The sequence below is a fragment of the Brassica napus genome, chromosome C2 (genome assembly GCF_020379485.1).
Source record: "Brassica napus cultivar Da-Ae chromosome C2, Da-Ae, whole genome shotgun sequence".
Lineage (NCBI taxonomy): Eukaryota > Viridiplantae > Streptophyta > Magnoliopsida > Brassicales > Brassicaceae > Brassica > Brassica napus.
In genome coordinates, this window is record NC_063445.1 from 52,243,139 (window position 1) to 52,262,319 (window position 19,181).

General features: G+C 32.2%; 2 protein-coding genes across 6 annotated transcripts; one reads left to right on the forward strand and one right to left on the reverse strand.

Annotated features, from left to right (window-relative positions):
• Positions 1 to 8,163: 8,163 nt before the first annotated feature.
• LOC106380366 (plant-specific TFIIB-related protein 2) lies at positions 8,164 to 10,994 on the reverse strand. The gene is made up of 2 exons (XM_013820129.3): positions 9,690 to 10,994; positions 8,164 to 9,572 (listed from the first exon to the last, which is right to left on the reverse strand). The coding sequence occupies exons 1-2, from the start codon at positions 10,516 to 10,518 to the stop codon at positions 9,412 to 9,414; spliced, it is 990 nt and encodes a 329-aa protein (XP_013675583.1). The 5' UTR covers positions 10,519 to 10,994; the 3' UTR covers positions 8,164 to 9,411.
• Positions 10,995 to 11,194: 200 nt separating this feature from the next.
• On the forward strand, positions 11,195 to 19,173 carry LOC106382176 (protein RIK). Of its 5 annotated transcripts, none has more exons than XM_013822147.3 (15): positions 11,195 to 11,493; positions 11,579 to 11,666; positions 12,390 to 12,502; positions 14,778 to 14,887; positions 15,076 to 15,196; positions 15,782 to 15,871; positions 15,946 to 15,980; positions 16,065 to 16,140; positions 16,444 to 16,560; positions 16,641 to 16,718; positions 17,020 to 17,113; positions 17,199 to 17,316; positions 17,429 to 17,936; positions 18,540 to 18,807; positions 18,899 to 19,173. In XM_013822147.3, exons 4-15 carry the CDS (start codon positions 14,820 to 14,822, stop codon positions 18,952 to 18,954), a joined length of 1,629 nt encoding a protein of 542 aa, XP_013677601.1. In that variant the 5' UTR covers positions 11,195 to 11,493; positions 11,579 to 11,666; positions 12,390 to 12,502; positions 14,778 to 14,819; the 3' UTR covers positions 18,955 to 19,173. The 5 variants fall into 5 exon arrangements, 3 of the variants coding, with proteins under 3 accessions (XP_013677601.1, XP_013677599.1, XP_022552850.1); XM_013822145.3 differs by having other exon boundaries at positions 11,210 to 11,493; positions 11,579 to 11,677; XR_002656169.2 differs by lacking the exons at positions 11,195 to 11,493; positions 11,579 to 11,666; positions 12,390 to 12,502; positions 18,899 to 19,173 and adding an exon at positions 18,359 to 18,433 and having other exon boundaries at positions 14,612 to 14,887; positions 18,543 to 18,577.
• Positions 19,174 to 19,181: the final 8 nt, after the last annotated feature.

The following is a 19,181-nucleotide window of genomic DNA, read 5'->3' on the forward strand; positions in this document are numbered from 1 at the left end:
AACTTCATTTTGTAGCCACATGTCATCACTATAATCATTAGAGAAATATGTTGGTCCATCTAATTATATAATAAGCTTTTTATTAAACTAACAATAAATTCATCATTAATGTACTTTATTATTTTCTTAAATAAAATTTACGGAACTGCCTAATGTGGATAAAATATATATGGCAATTAATGATTTTGAATTATAAAGATTTGATAAAAAATAGTGTATCTTCTATCATATTTGTTTAATTTTAAACTATTAAATAAATTAAACAATCACAATAACCATATAATAAAAATTTAGATTTTTATGTATATGTTATATTTTGAATTTTTACAAACGGCTATAAATTACTAAAACTGTTAAAAGTCTCACATTCAAATTTTATGATCCATGATTTAAAATTTTTGTTATGACAAAATACAAATGATTACAAAAATTATTTAAGCAAAAAGTCTAATTTAATTAATTATTAAGATTAATATATATATATATATATCGTTTTAAATTAAACTATAAACCATATAAAATACAATATTTTAGTTTCCAAATTTACTTTGTACAGTTTTTTTGATAAAAGTTTTGAACGATCATTGACAACTTATTTTTTTTAATTATAAATTACTAAAACTATTAATCCCACAATAAAAAATTTGTTATCAGTAATTTAAATTTTTTTCTATAAAAGATACAAATGATCAAAAAAACTATATAAGTAAAATCATCATTTAATAGACATTAATATTAAAAATATATTATCTATGTTAGTATCATTTAAATTTAATAACATATCCTATCAAATATGAAAAAAAATATTTTTTGGATTAATAAAATTGATTTATATGTTCGCACCAATTTAATTATATATTTAATAGTTACTGACTTTTAATTATTTAATATATATTTATTATTCCATAATATGCAAAAATATTTAATACATAAAATAATTTATATATATAATGTTGATTCCGCGCAAGGCGCGGGTCTTAACCTAGTTTTATATATTTGTAAGGTTACGGTGGCTAATGTCCCTAAAATAAATTATTTTCAAAATTATATCACTTCCTAAATATAATTTAGATGAATGGACATGATTAACTATTTTATTTATAACATATCCACCAAAATTAAATAATAATTGTACAAACACTAACATAAATTTTACCTTATGAGATACATCTTTTAACAAAACGAATATGAATAATGCATGTGTAGTTATTTATCTATTAATCTATTAAAAGGGGAGTACAAATTTGAAATAATCCTGAATTTTCCTAAAGAATTACAAGAGATTGCCACTGGCATTAAACACAGTCGTTTTACCTTATTAATAACAAGCGACTCAAATTTGATCCTTGTTTTTTCAACTCGACATAATCAGTCACAACCAAATATTTCGGTCGGTTGGTTTTTTTATTTAACGCTGGATAATTATGCTATTAGAAACTATGAGAAATATTACAGACGATTCTACAGCCGACAATTCTATCTGCCTTATTAGAATTCACGTCTAACTGCATTACATGAGCCGCCCTATCGGATCCACGCTTGAAGGTATTCCTAGTGCCATGCTGCAGATCTATGAAAACGCTTATTTAAGTACATAAATATTCAAATGATCTATTTAAAGTATATATTCGATAAGTATTTCCAAAATCTTTTAGTTTCAGTATATATGGTATATTCAGAGAATTTACTACAAATATACGTAAATTAAATGAAATATATTGTTTTTGTCAACCTTATATCACACTAACATATACTAGCTTTAATATTATTTTCCTAAAATCACGTGATATCTTACTTATTATCCTTCATATATCTCAACTACAATCTAATATTTGTGATTTAGTTTAAAAAAAAATAAGCTTTACGTGATAGATACCCTAATATCTTAGCATGAATCTATAAATAAGGTCGACACATAGCTCGACTTCTGCAGTACTAAACAGAGTCAAAATGTCTTCAAATAAGAGCGTCTCATTACTCAAACTTGTCAAGCATTTAAAAGTGGTTGAGAAACCTTTTGTTGATTTCTGATGTATGGGGAAAGTTTTTCACAAATTGAATTTACCGCTGAAATTAAGGGTGTTCAATCCGGATATCGGTTCGGTTTTTTCGGTTTTTCAGTATTTCGGTTAGTAAAATACAACTACCATTCTAAATCCATATTTACTTCGGTTCGGTTCGGTTTATATACCGTCGGTTTTCGGTTTATTCGGTTTTATACCAAAAAACATAATTCTTTATTTTGGGATCATATTATATGAATTTTAGAGTCATGTTGTCAACACATTCATTTATTAAAAAAATATTATAAGTTTAAATAAAAGAACAAAAATAAAAAAATGTTTCTATCATCTAATAAAATAATCAAATCTATAATTAAAATCAAAGCTCAAAATTTTGATAATAAAAATAAAAACAAAAAATAAAACAGAAGCACGAAGCACAAAAGAAAAGTTTTTATATTCTTTCATATTTAGCGTTCATCAAAGTCATGTTTCTTCTATTAAACACGAAACTCTATTCGTTTATAGATAATAAAAAAAATTGTGAAGAATTTCCACTAATTGTTATCATCAAATTTATAATCTTTATTTCAATTTAGTCAATGCTAAATTAAAACAAAAAGATCAAAAGAAGATTAAGAAAATAAGAAGCATGTTTGCGATGAATTGTTATTTAATTATAGTTCAAGTGTTTTACAAATCATGACTTTTTTATTACTGTAAAAAATATGGTAATAGTTATTAGCAAAAATATTAACTTATGATTTTCATACGTTGTTATAAAAATTATACATATTTACATGTTTCTATTTTTTTATCGGTTTTATTCGGTTTTATCGGTTATATACCGAACCATATCCAAATCCTACGGTTTTTTTAAAATCATATTCATTCGATTTGTATGGTAGATACCAAATCCAAACCATATTATATATTTCGGTTTTATTCGGTTCGGTTCGGTTTGCCATATTGAACAGCCCTAGCTGAAATCCAAACATAGCGCCAAGTAAACTACTAACTTTTGTTCCAAACATAGGGCCAATTAAACTACTAACCTATGTTGTTTCTGATGTATGGGGAAAGTTCTTCAGTTTTAATCGAGAGTTGTGTTAAGTTCTTCGACCATGTATACTTTCATGAAAGCTAATGAAATATAATACTATATTAGTAGCTGGACAAAATACACAAACTTAACAGTCAAAATTTAGTGCACGAACCAATAATCAAATCTCATCATGAATTTTGCAGGAACCAATAATCTAATAAACGACTGAACCCCTGCGCTATATTAAAAAGTCATGTTGGTCTTTACTTCTTATAAAGCAATACATACAAGCAGTTAAAACTTAAAAGACAAAATTTATAAGATGAACGAAAATGGAAAAAGAAGTTCAAGTTTTAATTATACCTGTTTATTATTCAGCGTTTTCTTCAGAAACTGATACCGGGATAATTCAGTCTCCAACAGAAATTCTATGAGTTACTGAAACAAGAATTCAAAAAATAAAGCATAAATAAGTTAGCTTATGAAGTGAATTGTATACTCCCCGTGTTTGTGGAATTCCTAAAACATTATTTTGCACTTATCTTATGAAGTGAATTGTATACTCCCCGTGTCTTAGTTCCCCAATTTTCTTCACATCTCTCTCGAATTATTCCTGCAGCTTGACAAGGCTAGAGAACGTAAACTTTTTGATCTGCCTCGGCCAAGGTCACAATCTTTGTTAAGCAGAGCATTCGCTTCATAGTTGTAATCAAGCTCACCAGAGAAAAACAAGCTTCCCCAAGTTGCAGAATCTGTTTTAGGAGATCAGCTGAAGTCATCTCCACCAGAAATCTTGAAACCATTGTCTCCCACACTCTCAGATTTTTTTTTTTTTTTGCTAAACTGTTAATATTCAAATTAATGAAAGGGTTAGATTTACAAAATCAGAGAGCACCACTATGGCAAAAAAAGGAAAAACATAATGGAGCTAGGAAAGATCTGAGTAGAAGATCAGTTATCGCAGCCAACTCGACATGAGAGAGGCAAAATTCTTTCGTTGTCGTTTTGCAGTGATGATGGTCCGAACGTCACGGTCAACAAGACGGAAGACTACAGCTGTGGAGAGGGATATTTGGTTATGAATGACGTTATTACGCTGTTTCCTCAGATGAAAGATGATGGCTCTGAGATTAAAGACTCTGATGGCATTACACCAACCACAATAGCTGCACCAGCACTAATGGCTATTAAGGAAGATACTTCAAGGAATATTCTTTTGTGATTAACAAGAATTACATTAATCGCAATCCTTTACTGATTGGAGACAAGTCAGGTTGCAACTCAACACAATCATCACTGCCCACCGACTCATCTGCATTACGAGGTCGTAATCTTACAGCCACTCGAACTCTCCCAAGCACTGTTAAAAGAGAATATACGTCATTGAAAAAAAACATGATTCTCTTTTACAAAAACAAAGTTTTTTAAAATCTTTTTTGACTGTCCATCAAATATTGGAGAAGCAAGTAAAAGGCCAACCATAAACACAGAAACAAAAGTCCATCTCGAAAGTTGGTTAAGCTAAACTCTTCTATGTAATACATATACATGCAAGAGAAACATCTCTCAGTTAATTGTTTAAAGATTACTTCTGCTCAATAAAAAGCTCAGTTGTTGAGAAATCAAAGAAAAGATTCACTGCCCCCGTGGAAAAGTAAGTACCAATGCTTAACAAAAAACTATCATTTACTTTTTTTAGTTACAAGAATAAATTTTTTTGTTGGTCTTTTGCGCCAAAAACAAAATTAATGGGCCAACTAACTTTGTCAAATTCATTTATATTTTGTTTTTAGCAAAATAAATAGAAAGATAACATCTAAATTATCTTTACAGAAAATTGATAATATTTTTTAAAAAATTTTAAAATAGAACATCAGTTTATGTAAAATAATTATATTACAGTATTTCTATATTAAACTAATATTTATTACTATAATATGACGTAGTTTTGCCCTGATTTATGAATGTTAGTTATTGTTGTCAAAAAAAATACTATTTATTACGAAAAACCATAAAGTGGTAAAATTAAAATAAACCTATAAATTTTATAAATGTGATTTAAATAAATTATAAAAACTTAAAATATTAAATAATTTTCATATAAATGTAATTCAAAAATTAATTGATCTAATATAAAATTATGTAATATATTTATTTGATTATGTCAATATCGAAAACCAAATAAGCAACCAACATAACTTATAAATACTTTTAAAACATGGTCAAAATGTCTAGATCAAACAACAAGATCTACATCACTTATTTATAGATCAAGCAACAATATAATCTCTATATTATTTATGAACAAAGTCAAACATATACAACACATGTACTAACCAAAAACAACTATAAATGTTATATGTTACAAAGTAAAATAACATCCGCGCGGACGCGCACATAAAAAACTAGTTTTCAATTAAAGTTATAAACTTTATTTGAGTAGTAAAGAGTTAAATTGGATTTTTGAAATGACGACAATTTTGTATAATCAGTTATGTACCTTTTACTGTAAGCTAGTTTAAATTTATATAATGATCAATACTATTTAAAGAGCATCATTGCTAATTTCTATCCTTAATGAAATGTTTTATAATTACAAGTAAAAACAATACTATATCTATCTTGTTAAAACATAAATATTGTATTGGACCTAAAATTTATTTTGTAAGTTTTTTAATTAAAATTATTCTTGGGTTCACCCTAGGGAGTGAACCTATAGATTCACCAACCAATAGGATTGTGTTACTTTATATTCGAAATCTTTCAAAAAAGAAATCAAAATATTTTTAAATTATATTTTGTTTTTAAAATTAAAAAAAGTAAAAATAAATAAATAAATAAAATAAATATAATTACAGAAAAAAATTTAAAAAAAATTATTTTTAACGTCATTAGCAAAATACTAAACCGTAAACCTTAAATCCTAAACCCTTGGATAAACCCTAAACCCTTGGATAAATCCTAAAATCTAAATCAAAAACACTAAACCCTAAACCCTAAATCCTAAACCTTAAACCCTTGAGTGTTTTAGTGTTTCATGTTTTTGATTTAGAGTTTAGGATTTATCCAAATGTTTAGGGTTTATCCAAAGGTGTACGGTTTAGAATTTAAGGTTTGGGGATTAGGATTTAGGGTTTGTGATTTAGTGTTTTGTTGATGATGTTAAAACTATTTTTCTTTTAAATATTTTTTCTGTAGCTATTACTATTTTTATATATTTATTTTTTACATTTTTATTTTAAAAACATAATATAACTTGACAATATTTTATTTTTTTTTAAATAAAAATATCGAATATGAAATAACACAATCCTATGGATTTCACCCTAGGAGTGAACCCAAAAATAAGTCTTTAAATTAAATATAACATTCAACTTTATAATTAAAGTTACATTAAATCATTAATATTGCTTTCTTTATACTACTATCCATGTTTCCAAATATACTTATTTTTATATTACTATGCATGTATCAACAACGAAATTCAAATAATTTATATAACAACGAAAATAAATAGAACTTATTTTACAGGTTTAAATACTACAAAAGTTCAATAATAAATCAATTAAATTAACGGATTAATTTATTTATATTTTCTAAATAATTGTTATATTATTTAAGTAGCATAATAATTCAATAATAACCATAATATAAAAAAACATAAAGTTATAAATTGTACAATAAATATAATAGCAAAAATAATTATGAAAAATGTTCAAAAAATATGTTATTTACAGAAAAATGCTTAACACAAATTTAAACTGATTATAATAATTATAAAAAGATAAATTACACAAAACAGTTATAATTAAATTAATTAAGATATATAAAAAGTAGTAATATGTTCAAGACATATTTATAGTTCTTAATTATTTGATTTCTAACATTTTCTCTATCAAAATTTTGTAGAAACGTCATAATTTCATAAAATTGCAAAACAATGAACTTTTAAAATTTGGATTAAAAAGTGACAAATTATGAAACTATAACAATCTAAATCAAAATGGATTACATATCGGTCACCCATCGGTTCAATCGGTTAATTCTCGGGTTATAGTGATATTTTTAAAAACCTAAATCAAATTATCGAATCACCGGATTAATCGGTTTGACCGCGGGTTCGGGTCAAATTTAAAAACACTGATTTAAATGAAAATTATTTTAAATACAAAAAAATCTTACAAATTAACAAAATATTTATAAAATTATTAGTAAAAAAAATCATTTTAAAATATTATGCGCTTGCAAAGCGCGGATCAAAATCTAGTGATGTTTTAAAGCTAACAACAAAGATTTTATTATATTACAAGCTAGACTAGATATGAAATAGTAGATTGCTTTAAAAAAATACCAATACAACAAAATATAGATACATGTAAGGGCTGTTCGTTTCTCCATTCAGATGAACCATCTGGATGAAGGTGAGAGTTTTGTTCGTTTAGCCATTAAAAGTACAAGTCATTTAGATGGTTCATCTGAATGAGTTTTAAAAATTTAGTCTAATCCAAATTGGATCATCTGGATGGAGATGAGTTTGTCAAAATGGTATAATGTCTATTATACCCTCATGTAATTAACAAATTACAAACTTAAACCTAATATTATTGTCACTCATGAAAAATGAAAAATGAAAAAAAACCACAAAAATGCATTTTTTCATCAAAACAACAAATTGCATTTTTTCGCCAAAACCATAAAATAGCTAAAATCGTAATTTTCTCGTAAAAATAAACTTTCTCGCCAAAACTGATTTTCTCATCAAAATCACAAAAATGCACTTTCACATCAAAAGATGTTTTTCTGCAAAAACTATAAAACACAGTTTTCCGTCAAAACCGCAAAAATGCGTTTTCTCTCCAAAACTGCAAAAACACGTTTTTCCGCAAAAACCGCAAAAACCGCAAAAACGCAGATTCTTACAAAAACTTATTTTTGTGCCAAAATCGCAAAATGTATTTTCCCACAAAAACGTAAAAATATGTTTTCCCGCCAAAACCGTAAAAATACGTTTTCTCGCCAAAACCATAAAATTATGTTTTCCCGCCAAAACCGTAATAACATGTTTTCCCGCCAAAACTGCAAAACATGTTTTCCCGCCAAAACCGCAAAACGTGTTTTCCCGCCAAAACCAAAAAAACGTGTTTTTCTGCCAAAACCATAAAAATGCGTTTTCCAACCAAAAGCATAAAACGTGTTTTCCCGCCAAAACCATAAAAACACGTTTTCCTACCAAAACCATAAAACACCGTTTTCAGCCAAAACCGCAAAACGCATTTTCCGCGAAAACTGTAAAATTATGTTTTCTCACCAAAACCGCAAAAACACGTTTTCCTGCCAAAACCGTAAAAACACGGGTTCTCGCCAAATCCATAAAAGCACATTTTCCCACCAAAACCGTAAAAACACGGCTTCTCGCCAAAACCGTAAAAATGCATTTTCCTACCAAAACCGTAAAAACACGGTTTCCAGCCAAAACTGTAAAAACAAGGTTTCCCACCAAAACCGTAAAAATGCATTTTCTCGCCAAACCCGTAAAAACGCACTTTCTCGTTGAAACCGCAAAAGCGTATTGCCAAAACTGTAAAATTATGTTTTCCCGCCAAAATCGTGAAAATACGTTTTTTCCGCAAATTCCACTTTGAATTTCTACTTTGAGTTGCTTAGAAGTTTATTCAAATTTGAGTTTGTATTATGAGTTTTATTTAAAGTTTGTATTATGAGTTTTATTTAAAGTTATAGTTGTAGTTAATTTTAATGCAAATTTAAATAAAAATTAATAAATTTATATAAAATAAAAATTTGTAAATGTCAAAATGCTAATTTTAAAATAATTTTAGTTTAAATATATTTTAGACTAAATAAAAAATTTAGTATAGTTAAAATTAATATCAAACATATGATTAGATCAAAACAAGGGTAAATTTGTAATTGGTTTATTACACTCATCTGGATGAAAATGAAAAACAAGAAACGAACATAAAATTCATCCAAATGGTTCATTTAAATAGCTCATCTGGATAGAAAAACGAACAGCCCTTAAAATTTGGATAAATCATCTAGATGGATCAGCTGGATGGAGATGAGAGATGGAGAAACGAACACGCCCTAACATTATTTATTCTGCACGAGAATAAGAATGTGATTTAACCTCTTTTAAGCTTCTCAAAAAGGTTGTTTATTTAACCATATATGTAAACATAGATTCTATTAATTCTCTACTTGCGGCTAGATACATTTTCGTTATATAAATAATAGAAAAAGACTGCATAAATCTTTAATCCGAGCATATATCTAATCTAAGCGATCTACTTCAATATGATAAATTCTAAAACTTCTTACGCAACTAGAGGCTTTCCCTATGTGTTAAAGTTTTGCAGCATCCCAAGATCCTATGATACCTCCTAACCTCTTGACCTTTTCTTCAGAAGCATACCATTCGGGTATAATCTTTGATGCGTAAGGGTACATATCCTTAGCAGAGCTCTTGATAGTATTCTCCACAACTTCCGCAGCGATCGCAATTTCTGCACACAAAAAAAAAACAAGAATTATCAGTAACTAGCCCTACCTTACAGTCCAAGTTACCTTAAACTTCTAGTTTTAAAAAAAGTAAAGAACTAAAGAAGAATTGTTTTAATCACCTCGAGTAGGTCTCCTATTGGTCTGAGATAGCTGACAGATCATGAAGATAATAGCAGCTAGAACCGACTTAGGGTTTCTCCGGATATCGAAATTCTCAGCTACTTCAACAGCTTCTCCAATGGCCTTTGTCTCTCTTTCGGTTATGTTTAGTTTAGAACAGAACCGGCGTACAAGTTCTCTTGTTTTGATAATCACCTGAGGAGCAGCACAAGAAGAAGAATCTGTCGTCTCCGCTTGATCTGACTGAAGTAGACGCCTTATAGCCATACTCGCTCTGTTTATTTCTTTCAAACTCACACCGTGAGCTACCATAGAGATCTCTTTCAACGTCCTCGAGAGATTCATCTCACGACACGCCGTTGAAACAGCGGCCGCACAGACAGCGACAAAGTGTTTCTGTCTGCTTAGTCTCTTCCTGTAGTCACCATCTAACTTGGACACAATCTCGCAAGCCCTAAACTCGACACCGCTAACAAGACCTAGATCATCCGTCATTCTCTTGATTTCTTTGCACGCTTTCACGATCATATCCTCTTCAGAGTTCCTGACGAGATTCTGCACGCGGCACAAGTCATTCTTGGAGCTGGAGGTAGTTGTGTCGATGATGGTGCCGATACCGCCGGATTTGAGAAGAGGGTTGGTGGGAGCACCGACGCGGTTAGGGTCTCGGTCGTTGCTGTTATCGTCGTTGGCGAACGTTCTCCATTCTTGGCTGTCGTCTATGTAGTGATCGGAGATGACGAGGCTACACTCTGTGCAGATTGTGTCGCCGGTTCTTATGTCGATCACCGTCTCGGTGACTCTCTTGCAGTCCAAGCAAGTGTCCATTATTCTTAGGTGTTGAGGGTTTCTTTGTTCTTGTGGGATGATTGTTTTGTTTGTTGTTATAGGATGGGTTGATACTTGAGATTTGATGTAAGTTTGTTGTTGTTTTTATAGGAGATGGTGATGGATGAGAATGGACTAAAAGGTAAATTTCCCTTTCCTAGGAGGATTTCGACGATTGTTTTTACAAGTCTACTATTAGTAAAGGAAAATTTCCTTTTTTCTAGATTCACACCGTCAAATTTATTTATTATGCATCTTTTTAATTAAAATAATATGGATTTTGGGCATGTATTTTAAATATTTAGATATTTATCCAATAAAAAGCTACTTTGCATAATAAAAAACACTAGAAATGTTTTTTCTTGCGATTTTTTCACCTCCAATATATTAGTATTACCCATGTCTCCCTATGAATATAACTCAAAAAGTTATTACATAAACATATCAAGGTAATTTACAGATGTTAGAGTACCTGTGAGTCGTTGACTGTGAGTCTGCGAGGAAGATTTATACAATGAAAACTAAAGTATCTTCCTAATTACCTTAAGAGCAGGATTATCCCAAGCTCTTAGTGGAGTTCTTATCTTAATTTTGACTTAAAGAAAAATCAAAAACACATAATAATGGAAGATACGTTTCTTAATTAGGGAAAGGAGGAGGCGGCTCTTAGTGGACACATGTCAACACATCCTTCATTCTCCTCTGCTTCTTCGTTTCTCAATCGTCTTTTCCGTCAACACGTCGGTAGGGTCTCAACTTCTGCCATCTCCGTAAGCCATGAGAAAGAGTGTGAGTTTGAACAACTTGTCTGAGTATCGGCATACAGATGACATCCCAAAGATCATCGCCGAGGATGAGAAGAACAAAACCTCCTCTGGCTACGTCTCCGCGGACGACGCTGTTCCGATATCTTCTAGCCGGGAGAGGAAACGAGGTTACTGCCGGGAGAGCACAAGCTGTTCTTGCTTGGGCCAAGTACTCTCTTTTGCACTCCAAGTGTTTGTCTTTATGCCTATGTCGTGAGAAAGTGTGAACCTTTTGGTGAATTTGTGTGAAACAGAGTACTGGAGAGTGCTTGTAAAGATGATGAAGAGCTTCGAGCTGTTCTTGGTGATAGCATAGGCAACCCTGAGCTCATGAGAAAGAAAGTAACTAACTGGTGGTTCTCTTCTTTACATGTGTTGTAGATTTTGCTACAAACGAGTTTCGTTCTCTGTTATAGTTTTCTTTCTTAATGAAGATTTGACAAACATGTTGATATGTGTCTTATGTGTTTTTTTCTAATGATTGTGAAGTTGGACATGATGTGTTTAATCATCTAGTTATGAGTTTGCTAACAGGTTATACATGCATGGTATGTTTGCAAGTTTGTTCATCATTTGCTCTGTTTTTTCTATTACTTCTCCTCATGTATTACCGATCACGCTTTCGTCTTAGTGAAGTTGAACTAGCTCGCGTTGATCTCAATTGATGAATGATAGAAAGTCTCTAATATTGATTTGTAGATTGTTGTTAGTGTATGAGACTTAACAATCAGTAGTAAGGATCATGTTTGCAATCTCCTTTAGCTTCTCATTGCAGTTTAGAGTTGTGATCACTGAGTTTTGGTTGTTGTTCATACTCGTGAATGTAGTAGTCGTGTAGAAGATCGTAGAAACGCAATGGATATGTATCTAAGTAGTGATCCAGTTTATGAATGAGAAAAAGTATACGATCTTGGTTTGTAAAATGTGATCATTACGTTTGAGCACGTAATAGTAAGTACACCATGCTTGCTTTCTCATCATTATACTCAAATGATCTTCCTTTTTCTCAGTAGTTTATGTTTTTTTTTTGCTAATTTTCAGGCTACTATTGGTATTGATTTTCAGGATAGATTTCAGTGTATTGCGAGGCGAGGAAACTATGTTGCAAATGCAGGCAGCATGTATACCTTTAGCACTTACAGGGCGTGATCTTTGTGCCAGTGCAATCACTGGATCAGGTAAGTCATACTTGTTCTTGTGTATTATCAGTCACGGTCTCTTGTTTTCTTGTGTAAAGATTTGTTAAGGAGTTTTAAAGAATCAGACTGGTTGGTGATACTTTGTGTCTATATAAACTTTTATAAACACCAAACTTTTATTCACAACACAACACAACACTCTTCTTCATTCATCACGCATCTTCTCTCATCAGTCATCATCTCTCTTGAATCAACATTCTTGTTCACCCAACACTTTTGTTTTTGTTCTTAATTTTTTTTTTAAGAACCCTAAAATAAGAAACTACCATTGGAGACCCAAAATCAAGGCAACACTTAACTAAAGTTCTTAATTAATTTTAATTACTAAAATAATCAATAAGAAACTCAAAATGGGGTTATGGTTTAATCATGCTCTAAGAATCTACGATGAAATTTACACATTATCCCTATATTTACTTTCCAAAAAACCCTATGGTTACTGAGGAAGACAGTGTAGAGGCTCGGATAGGATCCTTGGCATTTGCATTCTAACAACGTTTTTCAGTGGAACTACTGATCTTGTAATAATATTTTCACGGCTATGAAACTTTGACCTGAGGATTTTTCATAACATAAAACTTTCTTAGGCAAGTGAGCATAACTTAAGAAAATACGAAAAATTGAAATGTCAAAAATACTATAATGGAACTCACTATGTGCCTGTGGTATTATCAAAATCCGAGTGGCATATCAGAAAACATGCATCATTGTTAGCTTTTAAATAAAATCTTATTTTAAATGTGAAATTCTATTTTAAAAAAGTTATTGTAAATTTATTTTATAAATCAAATTTTTATTTCCTGGATATAAAAATAATTTATGATATTATTAAATAAAATAAAATAATTAATTATATATTTTCTTTAATTTTATAAATTATAAATGCAAATGCTCTTTAAAAGTTTTATATGAGAGCATTGACCGGAGAACATTTGGAGAGCATTAACATTTAGTAAATATTTCTCTAAATGCTCTTTTAACAAATATTAATTGGATAATATAGAACATAATGCTAATGCTTTATCAATCAAAGTCTAACATGCAGTGCACGGTGAATGTCCACCAATTCCATAATTTTTGGTGGATATTGTTGGAAGATTTTGAAATGTAGTTGATGCTGCAAAGTGAAGGATCATATATATCTGAATGGCCTTGTGTCTTCTTCTTAACAACATTAATTTCCAAGTTCATGCTGTGATTTTTGGGTTTGAGATAGATTATGGAATTCAGTCTTGAACTTCTTCTTGTTTAAAAGAAACTAGTATTATGGCCCTTGCATAGCAAGGGCAAAATAATTGTCAAATCAAAGATGAAAAACATTACATTAGTTACTTTTTTTTTTTTTGAGAAAAAGCTTTAGTTACCGTTGTTTACCGCTTAAATGAATACATAAATACACACCTTTAATAGCTGACAACTGCTTTTGTGGATGAACTCAAGGTCGTGAACGCATTTGAGAAACGAACCATTTGATGGAGCTTTAAATAAGTGTTAAGACATTTCATCACCATAATTATTAGACTTCGAGGAGTTGGTGCTTCTTGTTCTATGTCTTCCGTGCTTAAATATTTTACACAATGAATACATGTGTTAGAAATTTTCTGTGTTTTATGTGAAACTTATAATTTACCGTTTTTTTGATCTTTTAAAGGTGGAAATTTCAGTTTATTTAGATGCAAAAAGTGAAGGTAGTGGGACGATAAAGATATTGGAAAACAGTTTCACCAATAGAACTGAAAGAATTTTTAATAATGGAAGATTAAAAAATTAGACAATAATTAACTTAATCGAAAACAATACAAACACAGAAACTGTTAAAAAAAATCAAAAGAAAAGTATGGTGGACAAAGAAAGAATCATGGGTTGTGGGCTGCTTTTTTTTTTAAACTGTTCTACGGTTTCTGTTATTTTTTTTCTTTTAAGTATTAGTATATTTTTTTTTAAACTGTTCAACGGTTTCTGTTATTTTTTATACTATTATGTTGTTTATATATTTTTTAAAACTGTTCTAGGGTTTCCAATACTATCATACTTATCAAATTAAACCCAAAGTGTTGCCAAAAAAAAAAAAAAAACCTCAATTTTAAGTAAGCTGCAAAATTTATAGATAGAGGATACCCACCAAGTTACAACTTCTTTTATGTAAATAAAGGCCAAAAAAAGGAAAATTGTAGGCCGTCCGATTTACATTCCACTCTGCGATTAGTGGAGCTTCTTCCATCTGATCGTTCATCCTTGTTCCTCTTCCTTGTAGCCGTGAAATCCTAAAGATTCCAACTTTCTATATTGAAGAAAGATGACAGACAACGGCGATGAGGAGGCTAGGGTTCCTCCTAGCGACTCGGCTTCACGAACGAGGCAAAGGTTACCTCTTTTCCCCTTCCTTAAAACCAATTCCAATCTCACTTATTTTTTAATCTCTACCATCTGATGCAATTTTTTCGTAAAAATCAATTAGGTAATTTTTTTTTTACTGCTGATGCGAATTGTAAATTTGGATTTTGCTGCTTTACCCAATTTGCATCCTAATTGTTGTCGAAATTGATGGGCAGGAGAAAGAGAAAGTGGGACCAGCCCGCGGAGCAGCTTGTTGCAGCTGGAGTTGTGCTTCCTCGATTAGGCAAGGTTCCTCCTGCTCCATTGTTCCAAACCCCGCTTCCAAAACTTATTCAAGTAATTCACTCTTACCCTAGCTAAGTGGTGTGGTGGTTAGGCAGACGCCTCTGAAATAATCGTTTCGTTTCAAACCCAATTTGACCCCTAGACCGATTTTTACAACACTACTCTTCTCTAAACTTAGCAGTTGCATAGATGATAGATGATATGTTTAGGAGGTGGTTAGGCGTTAGTTTCCTTCAAACCTCTAGACTGATTTTTAGAATATTTGCTCTTTTAGAGCTCTTTTCTGAACTTCGCTATTGCATAGATGATTGTTTATTTGAATCATCATGTCTTTTGGTTTTTCTGTATCCGGTTTTAGATTCGTTAGAGGACTGCAACTCTTACTCTCTTTTGGGCCTCAGCTCTTCTCTTAGTTAGCTATTGCATTGATAATGTTGTTTATCTGAATCGAATAGTGTAGTTTTTTTCTCTCGTTATTACTAGTTTTACCATGTGGCTGGTACAGCTTTATCTGTTAATGTATGAGATTCCACAACCGCCCCAAATATGGTCTCTTTCTTTTATCCTTTTATCCCTGTAATGCTAACATGATGATTCATTGTATTTTTTTTTTTTTTTTGTGGCATATCCATCCAGGATGAGTTGAATATAGCTAGAGAAATCGTTATCAACGATGCCGAGGCTTCTCTTAGGCACAAGCTTACTAAACGCTCAACTCAAGAAGAAGTAAGCGTGTGTGTGGTTTTCGGTGCATAATATTTATCCCTTCTCGTGTTTTTTAGCGTCTATTCTTCTTGCAGATTCAGAGGTCTACTGGTGCTGTCGTGATTACTAGGTTTGTCCAACATCTAACCCACGGAATTTTTATTTTTCTACAATAATCTTTTCTAATTTGGATTGATGAATTTTGTTCTTGTAGGGGCAAGTATCGTCCTCCAAATGCACCTCCTGATGGTGAAAAGCCATTATATCTTCACATCTCTGCTGCTGCCCATGTATGTTATCCTTTTTATCTTAACAGCACACTAGTCAAGCGGGGGTTGAAAGGGGTAGGCTAATTAGCTGATGATTAGTGCTTTACTGTGTGACTAAAGTTGCTTCTGTTTTCTTTTTTTTCGGAGATTTACTGGTAATAGTTGTGTATAATGATGGTCGAGATGTTTTTGACATGTGAGGGGAAAAAAAGTTAAACGTTTATGGCTAAAAAGACTCTGTATACCGTAATGTTAGAATCTTTATATTACCTTTCAGCTTTGAGAATTTGGGCCTGTGTTTTATGTTTGTTATCACAACTGCAGTTAAAAGAGACTTCAGAGCGAATTTTAGCAGTTGATCGAGCAGCAGCTATGATTGAGGAGATGATGAAACAGAAAACAAACTCACAGGTCGGGTTGGTAGGTTCTCAGACGGTCAAGGTAGATAGTGTAGTGTCACACTTCTTTTTTTTTTTTTACTTATGAGATGGGGGAAGCAATAAACTGAACTATGTTTGCAGATGCTGAACACATGCGTTTATTTGGGTTTTGAAGCTGACCCATCATCTAACGTTGCTGCTCGTATCCGTGGGCCTAACGTCAGTCTTCTTTCAATCTCGTACTACCCTTTTTTTAATTTCAAATTTACGTCAAAAGAACTGAATCTACAGTCCTATATAAAATAGTTCAGCACCTTTCCTTATTTTATAACTTAAAACTGTATAAAAGAATCAGTAGAAGTGCTTGTCTATTGCTATAGGTTCTCATCTTTGTTTTACTTTTGCATTATATTTGTTATGAATTCGAGAGGTTCTAATGTTGAAGCTCTCTCCGACATCTCCGTGCAACCGGGAGAGAACGTTTTTTTGTGTTGTTGGTGGTTGGCTTTCCTACATGCAGGATCAGTATATAAATCACATTATGAATGAAACAGGAGCAACCGTTGTACTAAGAGGGCGTGGTTCAGGGTGCCTTGAGAACCAACATGGTGAAGGTAATTTTTACCTTTGTCTCATCTTAAAGATGTTATTTATGTAATGTAATGCAGCTTCCTGTTTCTTTTTTACGCATTATTGCAGAAGCACAGCAACAATTGCATCTGTTGTTGTCTAGTAGCAACCAGAAGAGCATTGACGATGCAAAACGTTTAGCTGAGAATCTTATGGATACAATCAGTGTAGAGTTCGGGGCTTCAAGGTTCATTTTATTCTCCAGGGTATCTTCAAAATGTTGCCATAGATAATAGGCTTTCTCCCTGTTTTCATCATCTTCTCGTCTTTACTTATGGTTGTCTTACAAAAATTTGTAGGGTTTCCTCAAGCAAGGTGTATGGTGCTGTACCACCACCACAGCAACTGCTTGCCGGAGCTCCGAGTTCTGAAACCGCGCAAAAGCCAAATTTGAGTTCATCATATGGTTTGATGACACCGCCAAATGCTGTTAATCCATATCCAGTTCCTCCAGCAACAACAACTCTGTATCCTCAGTTTCCAGTGTTGCAGCACCCTCCAGGGATCTCAAACGGTGGGCAATTGCGACCAAGTCCAGTCAGTTACTTACAACCTGCGGCTGGTGGAACTAGTTATAGTGGGTATGCCGGGATATACCCTCAAGCCACTCCACTGCAACAAGTCGCTCAAGTCCTTAAGCTATCTGTTTCTCCTGTTGTCTCCACCGTGCCTCCTACTTTGTTGACAGCTGCCGCCTTATCAAAGCCAAGTGATATTCCAAGTAAGGAAACGGAAAGGCGTCCACCCCAGAAGCGAAAGTTTCAGGAGCTACCAGCTGATTGTAAAGTCACAGCAAAATCCAAAGAGGTAACATAACTTTTTCTGGAATTGCAATGGTTTTAGGGAGAAACGGATGGTTCGAAGCCCATGGTATCTTCCATAACTAAGTTATCTTGTGAGAACCTGTGTTTATGGTTGTTTGAAACTTGTGTAAGCAATAAGCAATGATCAGGTAAGTGTTTTAAATGGGAAAATGGTTAGATATTTTGGGTACTGTTGAAAAATTGTCTTCTGGAAGTTTAAAGGTTAAGTAGTATGTAAGTGTAGCTATATCTTCATAAGCATTTGTGTGTGTGAATTTTTACTGTTTATAAAAGTTTCAAACCTGATTACGAAAACTTTTTATTGGGGAATTACAATTATCGTGGAAGTCCATGGTTTCTGATACATTCTTTCAGTTTTACTTTAATAGTTTCGTCATGTGCTAACTTTTTTCCTTGCTATTCCAGGTATTTTTCTGAACTTCTAAGAAGCTAACTAGCTGATTCTGGACCCGTGGGCCATTGGTTTGAATGTTTCACAGGGTATTCTTAATATTGAAGGCACCATGTGTTTGCAGTCATTCTTGTAAAATACAATTATCTAACATTGTAAAATGGCAATGTTATATCCCTATCATTTGTTTTGCAGCAGCCAGAGTTAGCAATGGCAGGTGAAGTTGCTCCAAAGAATATAGTTGAGCCGAGATCAAATGGAGTGCAATCACTGCCTTCACCACGTTCCATGATGCCTCCTCCTCCACCAAAGACCATCCAACCACCACCTTCGAGGGATGTGTCTCCTCCATCATCGAGAACCATGCTTCCTCCACCACCGCGATTTACACCATCAAAACAACCTCCAGCTCCAAGATTACAGGAGGACCAAATCACTATTAAGAAACCAAATCCAGTTCCAGGTATAAGACTAGAATTAACCCACTCTGTTCTTGTGTAACTTAAGCATAACATATCATCAGATTTTTGATCAGTCATCCCCTGATGTTGCAGATACTTTAATAAAACTGATGGAGTATGGAGATGATGAAGACGATGATGAAGACTAGACATTGACAGTGTAATGGTAATGATGGAACCATCTGATCTGGCAAAACAAAATTCCAGGCTATGCTTGAAACAATAGAGAAGCCTTGTCCTGATATAAAGTTATAAGACATTAGCTTACACTTGTCTTGCAACCTATTACTATGGCTGATTTTGTGATGCCCTTTTTGTTGTACCTCTTTACGATTAATACATACCATAGAGAAGCCTTTTCCAATTTATACATCCT